Source organism: Carassius gibelio, chromosome B7, assembly GCF_023724105.1.
Source record: "Carassius gibelio isolate Cgi1373 ecotype wild population from Czech Republic chromosome B7, carGib1.2-hapl.c, whole genome shotgun sequence".
NCBI classification, from domain to species: domain Eukaryota; kingdom Metazoa; phylum Chordata; class Actinopteri; order Cypriniformes; family Cyprinidae; genus Carassius; species Carassius gibelio.
In genome coordinates this window covers 2,588,794-2,607,189 of record NC_068402.1, presented here as the reverse complement: position 1 = coordinate 2,607,189, position 18,396 = coordinate 2,588,794, and the positions used below count along the sequence as shown (strand labels likewise).

Sequence of the window (18,396 nt, the reverse complement as noted above, 5' to 3'; positions counted from 1 at the left end):
ATGAATGAAACACACACTGCAAGAGTGTTTTAACGCTCCACAATGTACATCTCGCTTTACTCTGGGTCCGAATAAAACATCAGATCATGCAAAGACTATCCTTTGAATTTAAACTATATTTATTCACACTGGCTCTTGAAAACCTCTGTGTGAACACGCTTGCCAAAAAAGTGCGGGGGACGAATTTACGTGATATTAAAAGTGGGTGCACGTCCCCTACGTAATCTACACCCCTGAAAAGAGAAGATCATTAGATGTATTTAGTTTTTTTTTTTTATGATTTAAAACATTTGTAAAACTGACACCTTAAAGACATTTGTCAGATATTTGTACACAGCAGATGCTTTCCAGATTAAGCGATCTTCTAGCGATCTAGCGAGGGTGTGATTCCGTTCATCTACTACTTAGATCTTATTACAGCTCCAAAGGAACAACAACATTTCATGAAAGGAAATTTAATAAAACAAGAACATCAAAACAATTAAAATGACAATTTATAGATTTTAAACATTTAAATATATATATATATATATCTATATAGATATATAATCTATATTGGCAGTGAATATACAGAAAACTGTCATGTTAAGTTTAATTATACAGTATTTATTGCTACCTTTATTTGCTGACAATACATAATTACACAAGAAAGTTTTACATCAATTCTTCAGGGAAGTAAGCAGAAGTGCTTTAAAAGTATTCACATTTTAAACATGAAGAAATTTCAGTCAGTGTAATTTGAATGAAAATATATCTTTAATGAATATGAAAATATAATCTTTAATGAATATCAATGTAGTGAATTAGGCAGTGTTGATTTCCAGAGTATTCATTTCCCCTACTTCAATGACCTGTAAATAAAACATTTCTGTTCATTACATCACATGGTTTTTATCATCATTCCTTATTTCATAAGTGTTTGTACAGTTGAGAGAACAGACTCACATTTTGGATTAGCTGCATTCACTTTCTTGATCACCCGATTAGGGGTTTGAGACCAATGCAGAATCACATCTGTCAGTCCTCTAGCTGCTAGAGCAGATCCCAACTGAAAACAACATGTTAATACTAAAGTGATTTATGCTGATGAATTCAAATCTTCATTTTTAAATGTCACTCTAATCCCAGATTAAAACATGTTCATAATATTCCCAGGAAGCAACTTTAGAGCAATGTCAGGTTATGAGACAAATTTGGTTTCTACATGATTACTATTACAACAATATATAAATGACAACATTTAATAAACAAATGATGAATTAAATCTACAATGATACATACAAATAATTGTAGCACTAATTCCATAAATAGGTACAATTTTAGTTATCCATGTAAATCTCCAAAAGCAGAAAGAAAACTACTCGTATTTTACATTAATAATGAGGGCTGAATTGATTTCTTTCTCTCACCTGTTTCAGAACATTTTCTCTCATTGTAGGGTTGGTCAAATCATTGCTGGATTTAAACTGAATTTTTACAAACGTTTTTTTTAAACAAGGACCTAAAAAATACATTCATATATGAATATCCATAAAAAAAGACTTAATTTAACAATGAAATATTGAAAATATATTTTAGACCCTGCACACTATTTACTCAGTAAATAACACTATTAACGATTTACCTTCTCCATAGACCTTCACCTCACACATAGTGAGTAACTTCATGTCTCCAGGAATGATTAAGTTCACGTAACGTCCCTCCATCCCACCGCATGAGTAGCTGTAGGACTCACCTGCTGGAATAGCAGGAATAACAGCACATCTAGAGAGAGAGAGAAGCACATGACAGAGGTGTAACAATACTCTCGTATCCTATATTTGTGCTCGATGTCTAGTGCTCTTTGAACCAAGTTCCTCACATGGGATTGTTGTTGCCGTTGTTCTCCAAAGAGTTCCCGATGCGAATCTCTGTTCCGTTTATTTGTTCTGCACAGCAGTCTCTTCTGTTAGTAATGACCACTCTGTTAACACTGTAAATATCATACAGATCCAACCTCCACCATGGGTTAGTCTGTCTGAGTGTTGAGGAACATTTTGTATACAACTGCTGGAGACCTCGATCAATGGCATTTTCAGCAATCCAGGCCCCAGATGTTGATGACTGTATAGCAGCACCAAGTACTGCTACATTTTCTAGAAAAAGCATTAAAAAAGTTACGATACATCTCAATGCATAAAGCTTGTAGAAAGGGCAAAGACTATTAGTGAACAATGACTTGAAGTTGAGTAATCAACTACTTTTGCCAAAGAAAAATTAATAAATTATGATTATGTGTCTCTCGAGAGGCATGAGATTACATTAAAGGGCGGGGGGGTGAAATGCTCATTTTCACTCAATCTCCTGTTAATCTTGAGTACCTATAGAGTAGTACTGCATCCTTCATATCTCCAGAAAGTCTTTAGTTTTATTTTATTTATAAGATAAAGATAATCTGTACCTTTTTTTTTTCCGGAAAAACACGAGTGGCTGGAGGCGTGACGTGTGGGCGGAGCTAAAGAATCACGAGCGTGCGTAAGCTTTTGCGTTGAGGGCGTCTGGAAGCTGTGACATTACCAGGAGGAAAAAAACATCTAAAACAAAACATGGCTAACAGTCAGATTCAGCGTATATTTATGATCCAGAATCAGATCCAGAGGCTGAAATTTAACAAGAGCAGCATCAGCAATCAGTCTCTGTGTTGTATGTATTGAAACTGTATATATTTGCTTAGCGGTTTTGGAAAATGACTAAGTTCCACTTTATGTCTTCTTTTTTTTCTTATTTTTTTTCTTTAAAGGTTTACATGTGGGAAGTGCAGTTTGATGAAAACATCGCATGTTGTTTACTTGATGTGCTTACGCGCCGATAGTTAAGTTAACAAGTTTACTCACCCCCTGCGGTTCCAACACACGATTGTGAACCTTTTTCTTTGGGACTGCATCATCCTTAAGAAATAGACGATACGCAAATCCGTCGTCAAGCTGGGCCTTGTTTGTAAAACAAGCATCTTTGAAATGCAGGGAACAAACAAATACACTTGCACAACTCCGTTGATGCTCTGTAAAAATAAACTCCATCCAGTGGTCCCTTAATGCATTTTATTTTTTATTTTTTTTTGGTAATCTGTGCAGGGTTGTCTTGCCCTGGCAACCAAAAACAAACTTCTTTGGTGACATTTCGCTCTATCGCTCTGATCAGTGAATGTCTCGTCTCTGCTCTGCTCTACGGGAGCACGCGCTCTTCCTGCAGAAGTGCTCTTAGGACCCATATAAGGAAATTCTGCTCCATCTAACGTCACACAGACCAAAACTCGAAAGAAAAAAAACTTTCCGAAACTTGTGATAAACCGGAAGAAGAATTTTTGGAACAAAAATACTCCTTCAAGCGTACAACTTAATTTTTGAAACTTTGTCCATGTTTAGTGTAGTAGGTTGAAAAATATATATGTTAAAATTAAAGAGGAAAAAAACACCCCCCTTTAAAATTTTGTACTGTTCATAAATTATGCCTTCAACATTTGTTTATTGATGGGTAAAGTCATCGTTACATTCTTTGTTGTGGGTAAAGAAAATGTTGCTGTTATTATTGTTTCCTGTAGAGGGCATTTAGCGCTGTTTAACTAAGGTACTGCACCGGATGCTTCAGAGTTAATTAAACTTTGCCAGAGCTTACAGCCAGTACTCCTGTCTCACAGCGTTTCATTTATCATTCTACAGAACCGGCAGAAGTGGTTAATTCACCTCACCCATTCAGGCTCCTCAGCCCTGACGTGGGTAACAATTTGGGGGCTCGTCCGGGATCAGCGCCACCTGGTGGTCGAGTGCTGATCATCAAAGAACCACAGTGGTTAAACATCTTTCATCCCAGACCAGCGAGTTGAACGGCAGACACCCGCAGTCCAGTCATGGCTACTCTTCGAGAACTACGGTGGGAGATCGAGAAGCAGCTCCACCTGCTGGTCAGCTCTTCGAACTGCAAAGCACTCTACAAGGTAGCCCTGTGTTGCGCGGAGGAGGGAGAAAAGGGGGTCCCAGACGGGGATGCAACAGAAGTGGAACTCTACGACGTCATCGTTGATTTCATGCGAGGAGAACAACTGCAGAGTCTAGAGGACCAAGGAATGGCCCGTTTGCTGACCCTTCATGACCTCGTTCGTGAGTTGACTGCTACAGAACAAGATTCTGCTTTGGATGTCGCAGAAATTGAAGAGACTGTGGGACTGGTATCGCAACCTGCATTGACATCAGCGGCTGCAAGGGTGCAGGTAGCACAAACTACAGGTCTGACATCACATTCAAGAGCTGAACAAACTGTTCCACTGCCTAGAGTGTCTGAACAAATGACTGGTCTGATCAAATTCTCTGATGTTGCATCATATTTGCCACGTAGAGAGTTCAAAATTTACGGTGGGCAAATTTCTGATTCAAATTCAGACTTGAGTTTCAACAGCATTTGTAAGCAAATTGATGAAAGTATAGCAGAAAATTTCTCAGAGTCAGAAGTTATTCGAACAGTGTTAAAGGTTATCAAACCTGGTACCTTCAAAGAGATGCTTATTACAAAAGACAGCCTTACTGTAGCTGAGTTGAAAAGGTTCCTTAGAGCTCACCTTAGGGACAAAAGTAGTACTGAATTATTTCAGGAGCTGAGCAATGCAAAACAACAGGACAAAGAATCCCCTCAACAGTTTATGTATAGGTTAATGGGGCTTAAGCAGAGGGTGTTGTTTGCTTCAGAACAAACAGAATCTGAGTTTCAGTATGACCGTAAACTGGTCCAAGGTGTTTTTCTACACTCACTGTATCAGGGTCTGAATGAAAAATACACATTTGTCCGGAGGGACATTAAAGCAGCAATAGGTACACAGGAAACCTCAGATGATCAGATCCTAGAACTGATTACACAGTCTGTTAGTGAGGAAACTGAAAGACAAAAACGAATAGGTCACATCTACAAATCCAAAGTCACAATTGCAAGTGTGACACAGCAGGAGGATGGGAAGGGGCAATGTTCTTCACTGAATCATGCCGAAGTTAGAGCCAATCGTGATGCCATTCATGAACTTTCTGTACAAGTATCTGCGTTGACGAAGAATCTAGAGAAAGTTGTCATGTCAATGGGTTCAACAGCAAACCCAAACCGTCGCTGCAAGTGCACAACAACAAGTAAAATCAGAGGCAAAGGGTAAATGCCAACAGTGTATATCCCAAAATGTTGAAGTATGTACTCACTGTTTCTTCTGTGGTCAAGCAGGACACCGAGCTGTGGGCTGTCTCATGAAAAGTCGGGCGTTAAAAGAGAGGAGGTCACTGGGGAGGGACCACCAGTGACCGGAGAAGATCTCGTGTCCCAACCTTCTTTCCATGCACCCAGAGGTGAGCAACCTGTAACACAGAACACATCCAACAGAGCAAAGGAAATTGGAGGGAAACGTGTCGCACAGCTGATTGGCAGTCGCTGCATGATAAATTGCCATTTAAATGGTGTCCAGACTCAAATGCTTTTGGACAGTGGAGCTCAGATCAGTATGGCTGGACAGATGTGGCTAAAGAAGAACCTCCCAAACATCGAAATCCAACCACTAGAATCTCTATTAGCAGATAGCCAGTTACACGTCACTGCAGCAAATGGGACAGCTGTACCCTTTGATGGGTGGGTTGAGGTTTTATTAGAGATCACAAGTGGCAAACAAAACAAAATCGCCATCCAAGTGCCCCTTTTGGTGAGTCGAAAATGCATGGACTGTCCGCTGCTTGGGTTCAATGTAATTGAGGAGATCATAAGGGAGAATTATGACTGTGCAAATAACATGAGCCTAATTGATCTGCTGTCTGAAGCTTTGCAGATGCAAAAAGGTGCCACTGAAACCTTGGTGTCCACAGTGAACTCTAACCTCCTCCAAGAATGTACTGCCAGCTGTATAGTAAAGACTGGGAAGTCAGGAGCCACTATCCCCTGTGGTCAGGTCATAGAGGTAAAATGCAGAGTAAGAACAGGTCACAAGGGTGGGACCATGATGTTCGAACCAGCGTCAGAAAGTTTCATCCCCGAAGGGTTGGAGTTATTTCCTGCGGTTGTAAATGTGCCTCCTGGTGCCTCAAAGACAGTGAAAATTCCAGTTCAAAATTCAACAAACCATAACATTTACCTACCTCAGAGACTTGTCTTAGGTAATATCGAACCCATCAGCGAAATTAGACCAGTTTGCTCTTCCTCCAGCATTTCACATCCAGATCAACAGATCAATGGTGCGCTTTTGTGTTCATCCCAGCTCACGTCAGCGGACAATGTCTGTAAAAGGGAACATCATGAGAGGAGAGTTGGAGAAAAATGGCACCCACCTGTTGATCTTGAACACCTCAATAAACAGGAACAAGATATTGTGAGGAAAATGTTGTTTGAGGAGTCAGATGTGTTTGCTCAGGATGAGGGAGACATCGGGTGTATTCCCAATCTGCAGTTGAAAATCCGTTTATCAGATGATACACCAGTCCAGAGGTGTTATAATTCCATCCCAAAACCCCTTTATAAGGAGGTCAAAGACTATGTGCAAAATCTGTTGAACAGAGGTTGGATCAAAAAGTCATCCTCATCATATTCGTCACCAGTGGTATGTGTTTGGAAAAAAGACAGTAGCTTGCGCTTGTGTGTCGATTTTCGAGCTCTTAACCGCAAGACCATCCCTGATCGTCATCCCCTCCCCAGGATTCAAGATCTGTTTGACAGCCTTGGGGGAAATTCATGGTTTTCCATTCTGGATCAGGGAAGCGCATACCATCAGGGATTTGTGAGTGAGGACTCTAGACATGTCACTGCCTTTAACACTCCTTGGGGACTATACGAGTGGGTGCGTATTCCCTTTGGGTTAACAAACGCCCCAGCTGCATTTCAGCGATGCATGGAAGGAGTGTTGGAGGGTATTAGAGATGAGTGCTGCGCACCCTATTTAGATGATGTACTATGTTACTCAAAATCCTTCAGCGACCATGTTGACCATCTTCGAAATGTTTTTAGTAAGATGAGAGAGCATGGAATTAAGCTTCGACCAAAAAAATGTGAGCTATTTAGAAGTCAAGTGCGATACATTGGTCGCTTGGTGTCCGGAGATGGAATCCAGATAGACCCAGCAGACTTGGAGGCTGTCAGGGCCCTGAAAAATAAGGAACCCCGCACAGTGGGAGAAGTGCGGATGCTGCTGGGATTCCTGAGTTATTACAGGTCTTACATCCAAGACTTCTCGAGATTGGCCAAGCCACTCTTTGAGCTTCTCCTCACGCCACCTGGAACAAGAGAGAGTACGCAAAACCCCCAAGTTCCCAATCGTCGTGGTGCAAGAAGAAAGAATGAAAAAGGGCAGCTTAACTCGAGAACCTCAATCGTTTGGACTGCAGAACATCAGGATGCTGTTTCCAAATTTGTCGATATGTTGACAAGCCCGCCAGTGCTAGCTTACCCAGATTGTGACCTGCCCTTTGTATTACACACCGATGCTTCGAATGAAGGGTTAGGGGCTGTGCTTTATCAGCAACAGGGCAATAAACTCCGCGTCATTGGGTATGGGTCCCGCACATTAACCCCAGCTGAAAAGAACTACCACCTACACTCGGGTAAACTGGAATTTTTGGCACTCAAATGGGCCATCTGTGATAAGTTTAGAGACTATCTCTACTATGCTCCAACATTCACAGTTTACACCGATAACAATCCGCTGACCTATATCCTCAGCACAGCAAGGTTGAATGCAGTAGGGCAGCGCTGGGTGGGTGAGTTAGCGGACTTTCACTTTGACATCCGATACCGACCTGGTAAAGCCAATGTCGATGCCGATACACTGTCCAGACAGCCCCTGAAACTGATTGAAGTCATGGGTGAACACACAGAAACCTTATCACCTGAAACTGTGTCCGCTGTTTGGCAGGGTAGTAAAGCTGTGGCCGACAGTGATGTTCCGTGGGTTGCCGCCTTAGAGCTCAATATCCCAGGGGAAGATGTAATATGCACTGAGGGCAGCATCTCCACAGTCACCCCTGAAAACATCAAAGCTGCACAACGAGATGATCCAGCGATATGTGAGATAATCATGTTGAAAGAACAGGGCTGGACACCAAACGAAAAAGACAAGAATAATATGAAAAAAGAAACAAGGCGACTTCTCTTTGAATGGACCAAATTGGAGCTAGAGGACGGGATCTTGTACCGTAAGACAGGACAGACCAGACAATTAGTTCTCCCTCCGCGGTTTAAAACCACAGTACTTAGACAGTTGCACAATGAAATGGGACATGTAGGAGTGGAGAAAGTGCTCCATCTTGCTCGTGAACGCTTCTATTGGCCCTCAATGAGGAAGGAGATTGAGGAGTATGTAACAACTAAGTGTGCTTGCATAAAACAAAAGCATCCACATGTCCACCAACGAGCACCCATGGGATCCATTACATCTAGTTCCCCATTTGAGCTGGTGAGTGTGGACTACTTGCATCTTGAGCCAAGCAAGGGTGGTTGTGAGTATATTCTTCTGCTGGTAGACCACTTCACCCGCTTCGCGCAGGCGTATCCTACAAGAAACAAGTCCGGTAAGACAGCAGCAGAAAAGATTTTCCAGGACTTCATTCCTCGCTTTGGGTATCCCGAAAAACTCCACCACGACCAGGGTAGAGAGTTTGAGAATCATCTGTTTCAGAGGTTACAACAGTTGTCAGGAATAGCCCATTCCAGAACCACACCATATCATCCTCAGTGTAACCCTGTGGAGAGGTTAAATCGGACAATTCTGCAAATGCTCAGGACTCTGGAGGAGGAAAAAAAAAAGGAATGGAAGGACTACTTGCCTCACATTGTGCATGCTTATAATTGTACCAGGCATGAAGCAACCGGCTACTCTCCATTCTTCCTTTTGTACGGCCGATCACCCCGATTGCCTGTCGACTTGCTGTTTAACCTGGAAAACAAGACAGAGGGTTCTAATCAACAAACTTTTGCACGGAAATGGGAAGACAGAATGAGGCAAGCATATCAGATCGCGAAAGAGAACAGTCAAAAGTCTTCAGCAAAGGGCAAGATATACTATGCGGTAAGAGGTGTCATTCTTCAACCAGGAGACCGGGTGTTGGTAAGAAACCTTTCGGAAAGAGGTGGCCCGGGAAAGTTACGTGCATACTGGGAAAAGGATGTACATCGTGTCCTAGAGCGTATCGGTGATAGCCCAGTATACAAGATACAATCCGAGACAGGTTCCAAGACCCTTCGAGTGCTTCATCGCAACCTCTTGCTCGCTGTCAATGATTTACCTTTGGAAGATCCCATTGCTGGAGCTAAGGAGACAAGGAAAGAAAAACACAGGAAACAAGTGAGAAATCAGCTGGAGAATGAGTCAGACTCAGATGCCTCAGATGAGGAGGAACATACTTACCGGTATAACCTTCGTACGAACATACCTTGCTATAGATTTGTGACAGTTCCACCAACAGATAGTGAACTTGAAACTCAAACAACCCAAAACCATTCTTACCTCCGTCCAACGGCAACAGAATTTTATCCTGACGAAAGAGTTGATTCACCAAGGAACCAGGGTCAGGAGTTGGAACAAATTCTTGAGTCGCCATCTGTTCCTGGAAAAAATCAAAGGTCTGTGATGCCAGATGGGGAGAGGCGAAGGAATGAAGGAGAAACAATCAGAGTTGCAGAAAATGAAATGGAAAGGGGAACTACAGTGTTGGAGGAAGGAAATGTGAGAAGGACACAAAGAGTGGGAAAACCAAGAGAAATGTTCACATATGACACTCTGGGTGTTCCATCTTACCAACCCTGGAGATCAGAGGTACACTCACTACAACTCACACAACCATATATATCTCAAAATGGGACACATTACTTTCAGTATATGGCCACCAACCCTTGTTGTCATTGTTGTCATAAGGTGTACTGAAGTAGTGATTCAAAGAAGAGAATGAAAGCAAATAACACATTTTCAGAGGTTATTCAGATGTCAGGAGTCATCTAAAAAAAAAAAACAGGGGAGAGTGTAGTAGGTTGAAAAATATATATGTTAAAATTAAAGAGGAAAAAAACACCCCCCTTTAAAATTTTGTACTGTTCATAAATTATGCCTTCAACATTTGTTTATTGATGGGTAAAGTCATCGTTACATTCTTTGTTGTGGGTAAAGAAAATGTTGCTGTTATTATTGTTTCCTGTAGAGGGCGTTTAGCGCTGTTTAACTAAGGTACTGCACCGGATGCTTCAGAGTTAATTAAACTTTGCCAGAGCTTACAGCCAGTACTCCTGTCTCACAGCGTTTCATTTATCATTCTACAGAACCGGCAGAAGTGGTTAATTCACCTCACCCATTCAGGCTCCTCAGCCCTGACGTGGGTAACATTAGCATGGGAATCCAACTCTTTAACTGTGTAAAAAACTCAGTATGCATGAAATAGCATTTCACCCCCCCTTTAAATATATATTAATGTAGAGAGTTCAATTCAAAGCTCTACAGCAATAAGTTACCTGCCAAGGATCCGTAGACTTCAACCTCGCAAAGACTAAGAATCTCACAATCCCCAGGAATACGAATAATCATGTAACGTCCCACCATCCCATTACATGAAAAGTTGTAGGACTCACCTGCTGGAATAGTAGAAATAACAGCACATCTATAGACAGAGAGATAGACAATTAGAGAACACAGTCACAGAATCCTTCACATATGTCCTTGATATCTCACATTCTTTCAAGCTCAAGTTTCTCACATAGGATTGTTGCTGCCGTTGTTCTCCAAAGAGTTTCCAATGCGAATTTCCGCTCCGTTTATTTGTTCTGCATAGCTGTCATTTCTGTTAGTGATGACCACTTCTCGAACTCGATAAACGTCAAGCAGATCCAGCCTCCACCATGGGTTAGACTCATTAAGGGTTGAGGTGCATGTTGTATTTAACTGCTGGAAGCCGCGATTACTGTCAATGGCCTTTTCAGCAAACCAGTCCGCAAATGTTGAAGACTGAATTGCGGCTGCTCCTACTGCACGATTTCCTGGGAAATTATAAACAAAACAAAAAAATTGTGATCCATGTTTGTGCACAATGTGAACAAGCGTAAATGAGAAAAAAAAAATCTGAATTATAAAGTAAAGTATACATTCAGCAGACACTTTTATCCAAAGTGACTAACAATGCATTCAGGCCAACAGTTTTTACCTAACATGTGTTCCCTGGGAATCGAACCCACAACCATGCCCTACTAAGCAATTCTCTACCACTTGAGCCATAAAAATACACGCAGAATTGTAAAGATGTTTTGGCTTCCCAGTGAGCCACTGCCGTTGGACCATTGAAACTCCTAACCGAGATTGTAGATATAGTGTCAATGCTCCACTTGAGAGATAGGTGGCGGTGATGCACTTATAAGTCTGTGATCTGCCATAAGGCAGAAGAAGAAGATTTGCCTCACACGCTTGCTGCTGTGAAGAGCGTTCACAACATAGACAGTAAAAGAAATGGACATAGCGACCCCTTTGGATTCAATGGAGACAAGTGAAGTCAAAGAAAAGCACTCACTTCCTGGGGGTTGAGTGTACTGCGCAGACTCAAACTGAGCTTGATGACGTAAATGTCACGTGAGCAACCTGTCTGACAATTGTAGGTCTTCTAATCTCTCCAAGAGAAATCTTTCCTGCGAGCTTCTCCTCCTGTCCATACAGTAATTTCTCTAGTGTGTGACAGAGAGTAGCAGGTTTTGACGCAATCGTTAGCCTATTTTTACAAAAACTGTCACAACATAAGATACAAGGTAATGTGGCCCTTTATACATTTTCGTGTTTCTTTAGAAATAATGTATAGACAAATGGAGTCTTTAACACCTCCGATGTAAAGTTTTTTTTTTTTTTTTTTGCTGATTGCAGTTGAAAGACTGCACATAGAATTTGTTTAATCATTTGAATTATATGCTGCCATACTCCTCCATAATGAAAGCATGAAGGTGGATTAAAACTCCCTTCTGCAGTAAAGCCCTTTAATCTTTTCATTGTTTAATGCAATGATTGCCTCTCTTAGCTTTCACCCAGTGCCAATGAAATTCATTCCATTATCAGAACTCCTGTGAGAAACCTGTCCATGATGACAGACAAAGCCCGGCAAAGCCCTCGTGCCCGGCAAGCCCCAGAAGACAGATTAGGCTCTATTTTGGGTAGGCAGGTCCTGGGGGTGAGTTATTCCTTTGTGGAAGCTGGTGTGTGACCGTTTTACTGTGTAACCCATGCAATCTGTTTCTTTTTTCTTGGGCGTGTCTACATTTGTTGCACTGTTGGTTAGTGTTAGCATTTTCATTTGTGTCAGCCAGGAAGATATTGTGGTGAGGATGGCTGTGTTTAGTTTAGAAGAGTTTGTAGCAAACCCTACACTAGAGCAGCTGGATGTATGTAAGAAAACTGACTTGTTTGCTATTGTTAAACATTATGGTCTTTCTGTGTCTAGCTCCCTGGTAAAAGCGGAGTTGCGAGCAGCCGTGACTGATGGGTTGGTACAGAATGGGGTCTTTGGTTCATCAGATTTGTCTCTCCAGGCAGCAGTGAACCAATCTGGTACGGTGGTAAAGGAAGTGGCCATGGCACCTGATGTGGCACATCCGCTCGGTGTAAAGGGTGATGAGGGTAAGCAGTTCACTCTGCCGAAGTATTATCCATTGTCCGCGGAGTTCTCTCCTACATCTGGAGGGGACATGCGGCTGAAGGTTCGTTTGGCTCGGCTCCAGTTGGAGAGGGAGGAGCATGAACGTGAGCACCAGTTTAGGAGGGAGATCGAGCTTAAAAAGATACAGGTTGAGTCGACCAGGGTGTTGGAGTTAAAGAAGTTGGAGATGGAAACAGCCATAAGAATGCGTGAGCTGGCGTTACGGTCAGCACATTTTCCAGCCACGTTGGACAGTACTGTGTCATCAGGATCCAATACTACTAGTAACTTTGACTTTTAACTTTGACTTTTTTACTAGTTTTCCGTGAAACTGACATTGAGATTTCAAATGCTATTTCATTTCATTTGAGCGCATTGCTGTTGCCCTGAATTGGCCAAAAGATGTGTGGGTCATCCTGTTACAGTGTAAACTGTCAGGGAGTGCTCAGGAGGCTTGCTCATCGTTGTCTGTGCAAGACAGCCTCTCCTATGAAAAAGTTAAGAGCACTATTTTGGGGGTATATGAGTTAGTGCCTGAGGCGTATAGGCAACGTTTTAGGGCTCTTAGAAGTTGGTTCAGAAGCACCCTAAAGTGTTTTCAGTCAGTGTATTGACCAGGGCACAGGTTCGTAAGAAGGCCCAAGGGGTGGATCTCGTGGATTCACTTTTCTCCTCTGTGTTCAGGGAGGACCAGCTGTCCTGTAGTGGGGAAGCAGAGAACAGTCTCGAGAATAGTCCTGTAAGAGTTACTCCCTCTGTCACTGTCTCTAAGGAAATATTGCCGTTAACCCGCAAAGTCCTTATCGAGGCACAAAAGAGTGATCTCACCTTAGAAAAATGTTTTGCCGCAGCTGAGTATGATGTTAGTGGATGTTCAAGTGAGCAGCATTTTCTTATTGAGGATGGAGTGTTCTGAGTGGGGGTTGTGACACTGTTTATCAGGTTGTAGTTCCGGCGGCATGGCGCCAGTACTTGTTGGGGTTAGCGCATGAACATTTGTGGTCAGGTCATCTAGGAATCACAAAAACGTACAATTGTGTGCTCGAGCATTTGTTCTGGCCAGGCATTAAGGCAGATGTTGCACATTATTGCAAAACTTGTGGGACATGCCAAATTGTTGGTAAACCAAACCAGGTCATGCCACCTGCCCCACTGCATCCAATTCTGGCTGTTGGTGAACCATTCGAGCATGTTATTGTGGATTGTGTTGGTCCCTTGCCTAGGACTAAGTCAGGGGAATCAATTTTTGTTAACTATGAGGTGCGTGTCCACCCGTTTTCCTGAGGCTGTGCCATTAAGGAACATCACCGCTAATGCCATCACTGAATCTCTGATTAAATCCTTTACTACTTTTGGATTGCCAAAGGTTGTACAAACCGACCAAGGTACCAATTTTCTATCGAAAATTTGAAAAAGTTGAAAGCGCTGGGAATTTCACACTCTGTGTCGAGTGCTTATCACCCTGAATCACAAGGTGCAAATGCTATTTGGCGCTAAAGAAATTATGTTTTGATACAGAAAGAGACTGGGATGAAGGTGTGCCGTATGTGCTATTTGCTGTTTGAAATGCTAAACAAGAGTCTTTGGGGTTCAGTCCGACTGAACTTGTGTTCGGACATAGCGTGCGAGGACCACTTAAGGTGTTGAAGGAGCAGTTGGTGTCTGGCTCCTTGCCGAAAGTTAATGTATTGGATTTTGTATCCCAGAACCGAGAGCGGTTGCACTGTGCCACCTCCTTGGCAAAGAGAGCTTTGGCTCAGTCACAAGAATGCATGAAGCAGCAGTTTGACAGAAAAGTGGTTGAACGTTAATTTAAACCAGGTGAACAAGTGTTGGTGTTATTGCCTGTGCTCGGCGATGCCCTTACTGCTCGTTGTGAGGTCATCAAGGTGGCAGGTTGCCCAATTCGAAGCTCTTGTCTGACCTAGAGGCATATTTGTCATACCTCTCGCCGGGGAAACATGACGATGTAATGTTGTTAATAACTTTTCATCTCTCTCTGTTTAGCGATGTGCCATCCCAGACCACTGTAATACAGCACAATATCAGCATTGGGACAGCGGCCCCAATAAAGCAGCATGCCTATCGTTGTCGACTGGTTAAGAGAGAGATGATGAAAGAGGAAGTTGACTATTTAATACGAAATGGGTTAGCTAGATCTAGTTGTAGCCCATGGAGTTCCCCATGTTTACTTACTCTTAAATCTGATGGTACACTACGGTTCTGCACAGATTTTCGTAAGGTAAATGCAGTGACAGTCCCAGACTTGTTCCCTTTGCCCAGGATGGAAGACTCCATTGATAGTATTGGTCCCGCGGAGTACATCACTAAGTTAGATCTACTGAAGGGGTACTGGTAGGTGCCACTAACCTCTCGGGCATCATATATCTCTGTGTTTGTTACCCCTGATCACTTCATGCAGTATACAGTTATGGCCTTTGGGTTGAGAAATGCACCGGCAACGTTCCAACGCATGATGTGGATGGTTTTAGGGACTGTACCAAACTGCAATGTCTACCTAGATGATGTGGTAGTGTATGGACGACTGGACTAGTCACATGTCGATTTTGGCCGAGGTGTTTCAGAGGTTGGCGGTGGCATCACTGACACTAAACTTGGTGAAGTGTGAGTTTAGAAAGGCCACCATGACGTACTTGGGGAAACAGGTGTGCCATGGCCAGGTCTGTCCTGTTGACGCCAAGGTTACCACTGTGCTAGCATATCCAGCCCTCAAGACTAGACGTGAGCTCCGTCGTTTGCTTGGTATGGCTGGATATTACAGATGTTTTTGCAGAAACTTCTCAGTAGTCATTGTCCCCCTGACTAGTTTATGTAGTCCCGCTGTCCCGTTTGTGTTTATGGACGATTGTCAACATGCTTTTGAAGCCGTGAAATCTCTCCTCTGTTCTGCCCCTGTCCTGCCTGCGCCAAATTTCTCTCTCCCCTTTAAGCTTGAAGTTGATGCGAGTGCTACCGGCGCTGGTGCGGTGTTGTTGCAGGATAGAGAAAGAGATGTTTATCATCTGGTTAGCTACTTCTCTGTCAAGTTTAAGAAACATCAACTGAACTACTCTACTATAGAGAAAGAGACCCTCGCATTGCTGCTTACGGTAACTCAGTCAAACTTCTAGTTTGATTTTATGGGGGTAGTGTTACTTCCCTTAGGTTGTGTGTGTGCGTGTGTGTGTGTGTCTGTGTCTGTCTGTCTAGATGTACTGCTGTTTTTTTTTTGTCTTTCACAGGTTCTGTGTGCACACCTGTCTTCAGTTGGAAATTAATTAGAGTAACACCTGTTGGCAATCAGCAGGAGAGCGAGAGCTGGTATAAAGGGAAGAGAACAGGCAGAAGTGGGGGAAGTGGATGGAGAGCAGACATCTAGCTGTATAGAGCTTCCTAGAGCTGGGTGATCCTGAAGGGGCGTTCGTGGAGTTCCTGCAGTAGCGTTTGATCCTCGTGTTGGGGGTTTACTCTCTCGGTGGAGAGAGGGTGGTAAAGAGTAATGTGTTTGCTCTTTATTTTCATCATTGTAGTTCTTTGTATCTATTATGTATTTGGGTTAATTCAATGGGCAAAATAAAACACCATATGTACAGAAGATCAGTTTCCTTTGTTTCTTCAGCCCGAAGTGGTTTTATTGTAATTATTATTATTGTTGAAAACCTTCTCCTCTGGACTTTTCACTTGGAGGTTCGTAACACCTACCCAAGGCAGAGAGTTTGACTCCTAACCCTAGGGTTGTGGGTTTGAGTGTCAGGCTAGCAATACCACGACTGAGGTGCTCTTGAGCAAAGCACTGAACACCCAACTGCTCCCTGGGCGCCACAGCATAAATGATGCCCACTGCTCTGGGTGTGTATTCACAGGGTGTGTGTGTGTTCACTGCTGTGTGTGCAGGGGGTGGTTTCTCCATTAGGGTGATTGGGCAAAGATTTACCAAGTCTTCCTCCCACTAGCTGCAGTGCACCATGCAACATGAGGTTCAAATTATAGACAGAACTGTTTATTTTAACAAATTATGGCTCAACTTCAACAGAAGTTTCTGCCGTTTCAAAATCCAGGCAATTGCAACTTTCAGATGTTTCCATTCTGAGAAGCAATAGAGAAGTTCACTTGTGCCTTTTTTTGCTTCTGGGTCATCATTAGTCAAAGTCAAATCAATTGTGGGGAACTGTATATCACTCAAGGGAAAACTGGGACCATTATTAATTTGCTTATTGAATATTCCACTTTCAACCCACAATGTATATAATCTGCACGATTTTGAGGTTGTGTTGTGTCTCTTATGTAAGACACTCTGTTAGCGGCAAATGTATGAAACCTTTTGTCCTCATTCTTAATATAATTGAGGCCAGTTGTGCTGTCAGTCCAAAAGACTGAATCTTTCTATGGAATTTGCAACTCCTTCTTCAGCATGACATCAGCCTAAACAGCTAAGACAGCTGCTGTGAGATCCAAACGATTTTGATAAAAAATTAAAATGGGTCCCACAGACCCAAACACCATACAAAGGTTAAACTATGACAGGTCCTTGTCGAGTGTTTTGCTTGCTTGAGTATTTTTTCATTATCTGAAAATTTCTGAAAATATAACAGTTAGGAGATTTATAACTAGTGGTTTCCTGCATTATTACAGCAATTCATGTGATTACAGTACTAAGCCACTGCAATGGAGCTGCTCAAAAAAAAAAAAAAAAGTGAAAGATGTGACATTTGTAAAGTATGGTAACCCGTGCTCAGATGCTCTGTATTTAACCCATCCAAGTACAAACACACAGCAGTGAGGAGTGAACAGAGCAGTGGGCAGCTATTGGGTGCTTTTTGGCATTTGTTTGCCTTTCATGGAGCTACAGGTGTTCTCGAGGGTTATGGAGGTTGCGGGGGACCACTGCCGCACACGAGGAGTTTTCGTATGATCTGCCTTTCCTAGATCGGATTTTTGGACATTATCTTTCGTTGGTTTCGTTAGTTTGAATTTGTTACATTTGTATCACATACATGCATGCTGACACACTGACTATACACTTATACTGACTAATAAACATTTCATGTTTATTTTCTATAGTTTAAGAAATGTTTGTTTTTGCAAATTAAGCGGTTGTGTGGCGTCTCCCTGATTTTGTTGCGTTCCTTGCCGAGGAACCGTAACACATTTAATGGGCATAATTAAGTGTGAAAATAACCAAAGGACATACACTCAAACTAAAAATTATTCAGAGACCAGATATAATTTATGATTTATTTTTATTTTTTGGGTGCAGGACACTATAGTTTATTTATGTAAGTGAGGATGAAAAAATAAAGTAAGCTGTGACAAATTATACCCCAAAAATGTATATGAGGGGACAACTCATTATAAATCTCCTAACTGTGATATTTTCAGAAATTAACTTTTATTATTATTATTATTTTTTTTTATTTTTTTTATCTGTAATATGCTGTGATTCATATTCCAAAGCCACAACTAGTAAAACTGATACAAATATTATGACTGAGTCTGGGGAAAAAATAAAATCAGGATTACATAAACCTGGATGACAGCATGCCCAGGAGACTACAGACAGACATTAAGGCTAAGGGTTGCCTGGCTAAGTATTGAGAGTTTGAATATATTTTTGTTGTTGTTGTTGTTGATTATAATACATTACATACCTCTCTATAAAAGTTATCTAAAATTGTCAAGCATTATTTATTCTGACACAGTTATAACTCTGGTATAAAAATATGTAAATCTAAATAACTCTGAAAACATGTAAATC

The 18,396-nt window shown here is 42.1% G+C and overlaps 1 protein-coding gene across 1 annotated transcript in view; it reads right to left on the bottom strand.

The window, feature by feature from the left end:
• Positions 1–562: 562 nt before the first annotated feature.
• Positions 563–18,396, bottom strand: part of LOC127962253 (uncharacterized) — a 43,732-nt gene continuing 25,898 nt past the window's right edge. Inside the window, exons 3-9 of the mRNA XM_052561801.1 lie at positions 10,728–11,007; positions 10,486–10,631; positions 1,862–2,135; positions 1,625–1,764; positions 1,410–1,501; positions 946–1,048; positions 563–851 (exon numbers count right to left, since the gene is read on the bottom strand). Coding sequence (XP_052417761.1) covers positions 844–851; positions 946–1,048; positions 1,410–1,501; positions 1,625–1,764; positions 1,862–2,135; positions 10,486–10,631; positions 10,728–11,007 — 1,043 coding nt within the window. The 3' untranslated portion in view covers positions 563–843. The remainder of the gene's footprint in view (positions 852–945; positions 1,049–1,409; positions 1,502–1,624; positions 1,765–1,861; positions 2,136–10,485; positions 10,632–10,727; positions 11,008–18,396) is intronic.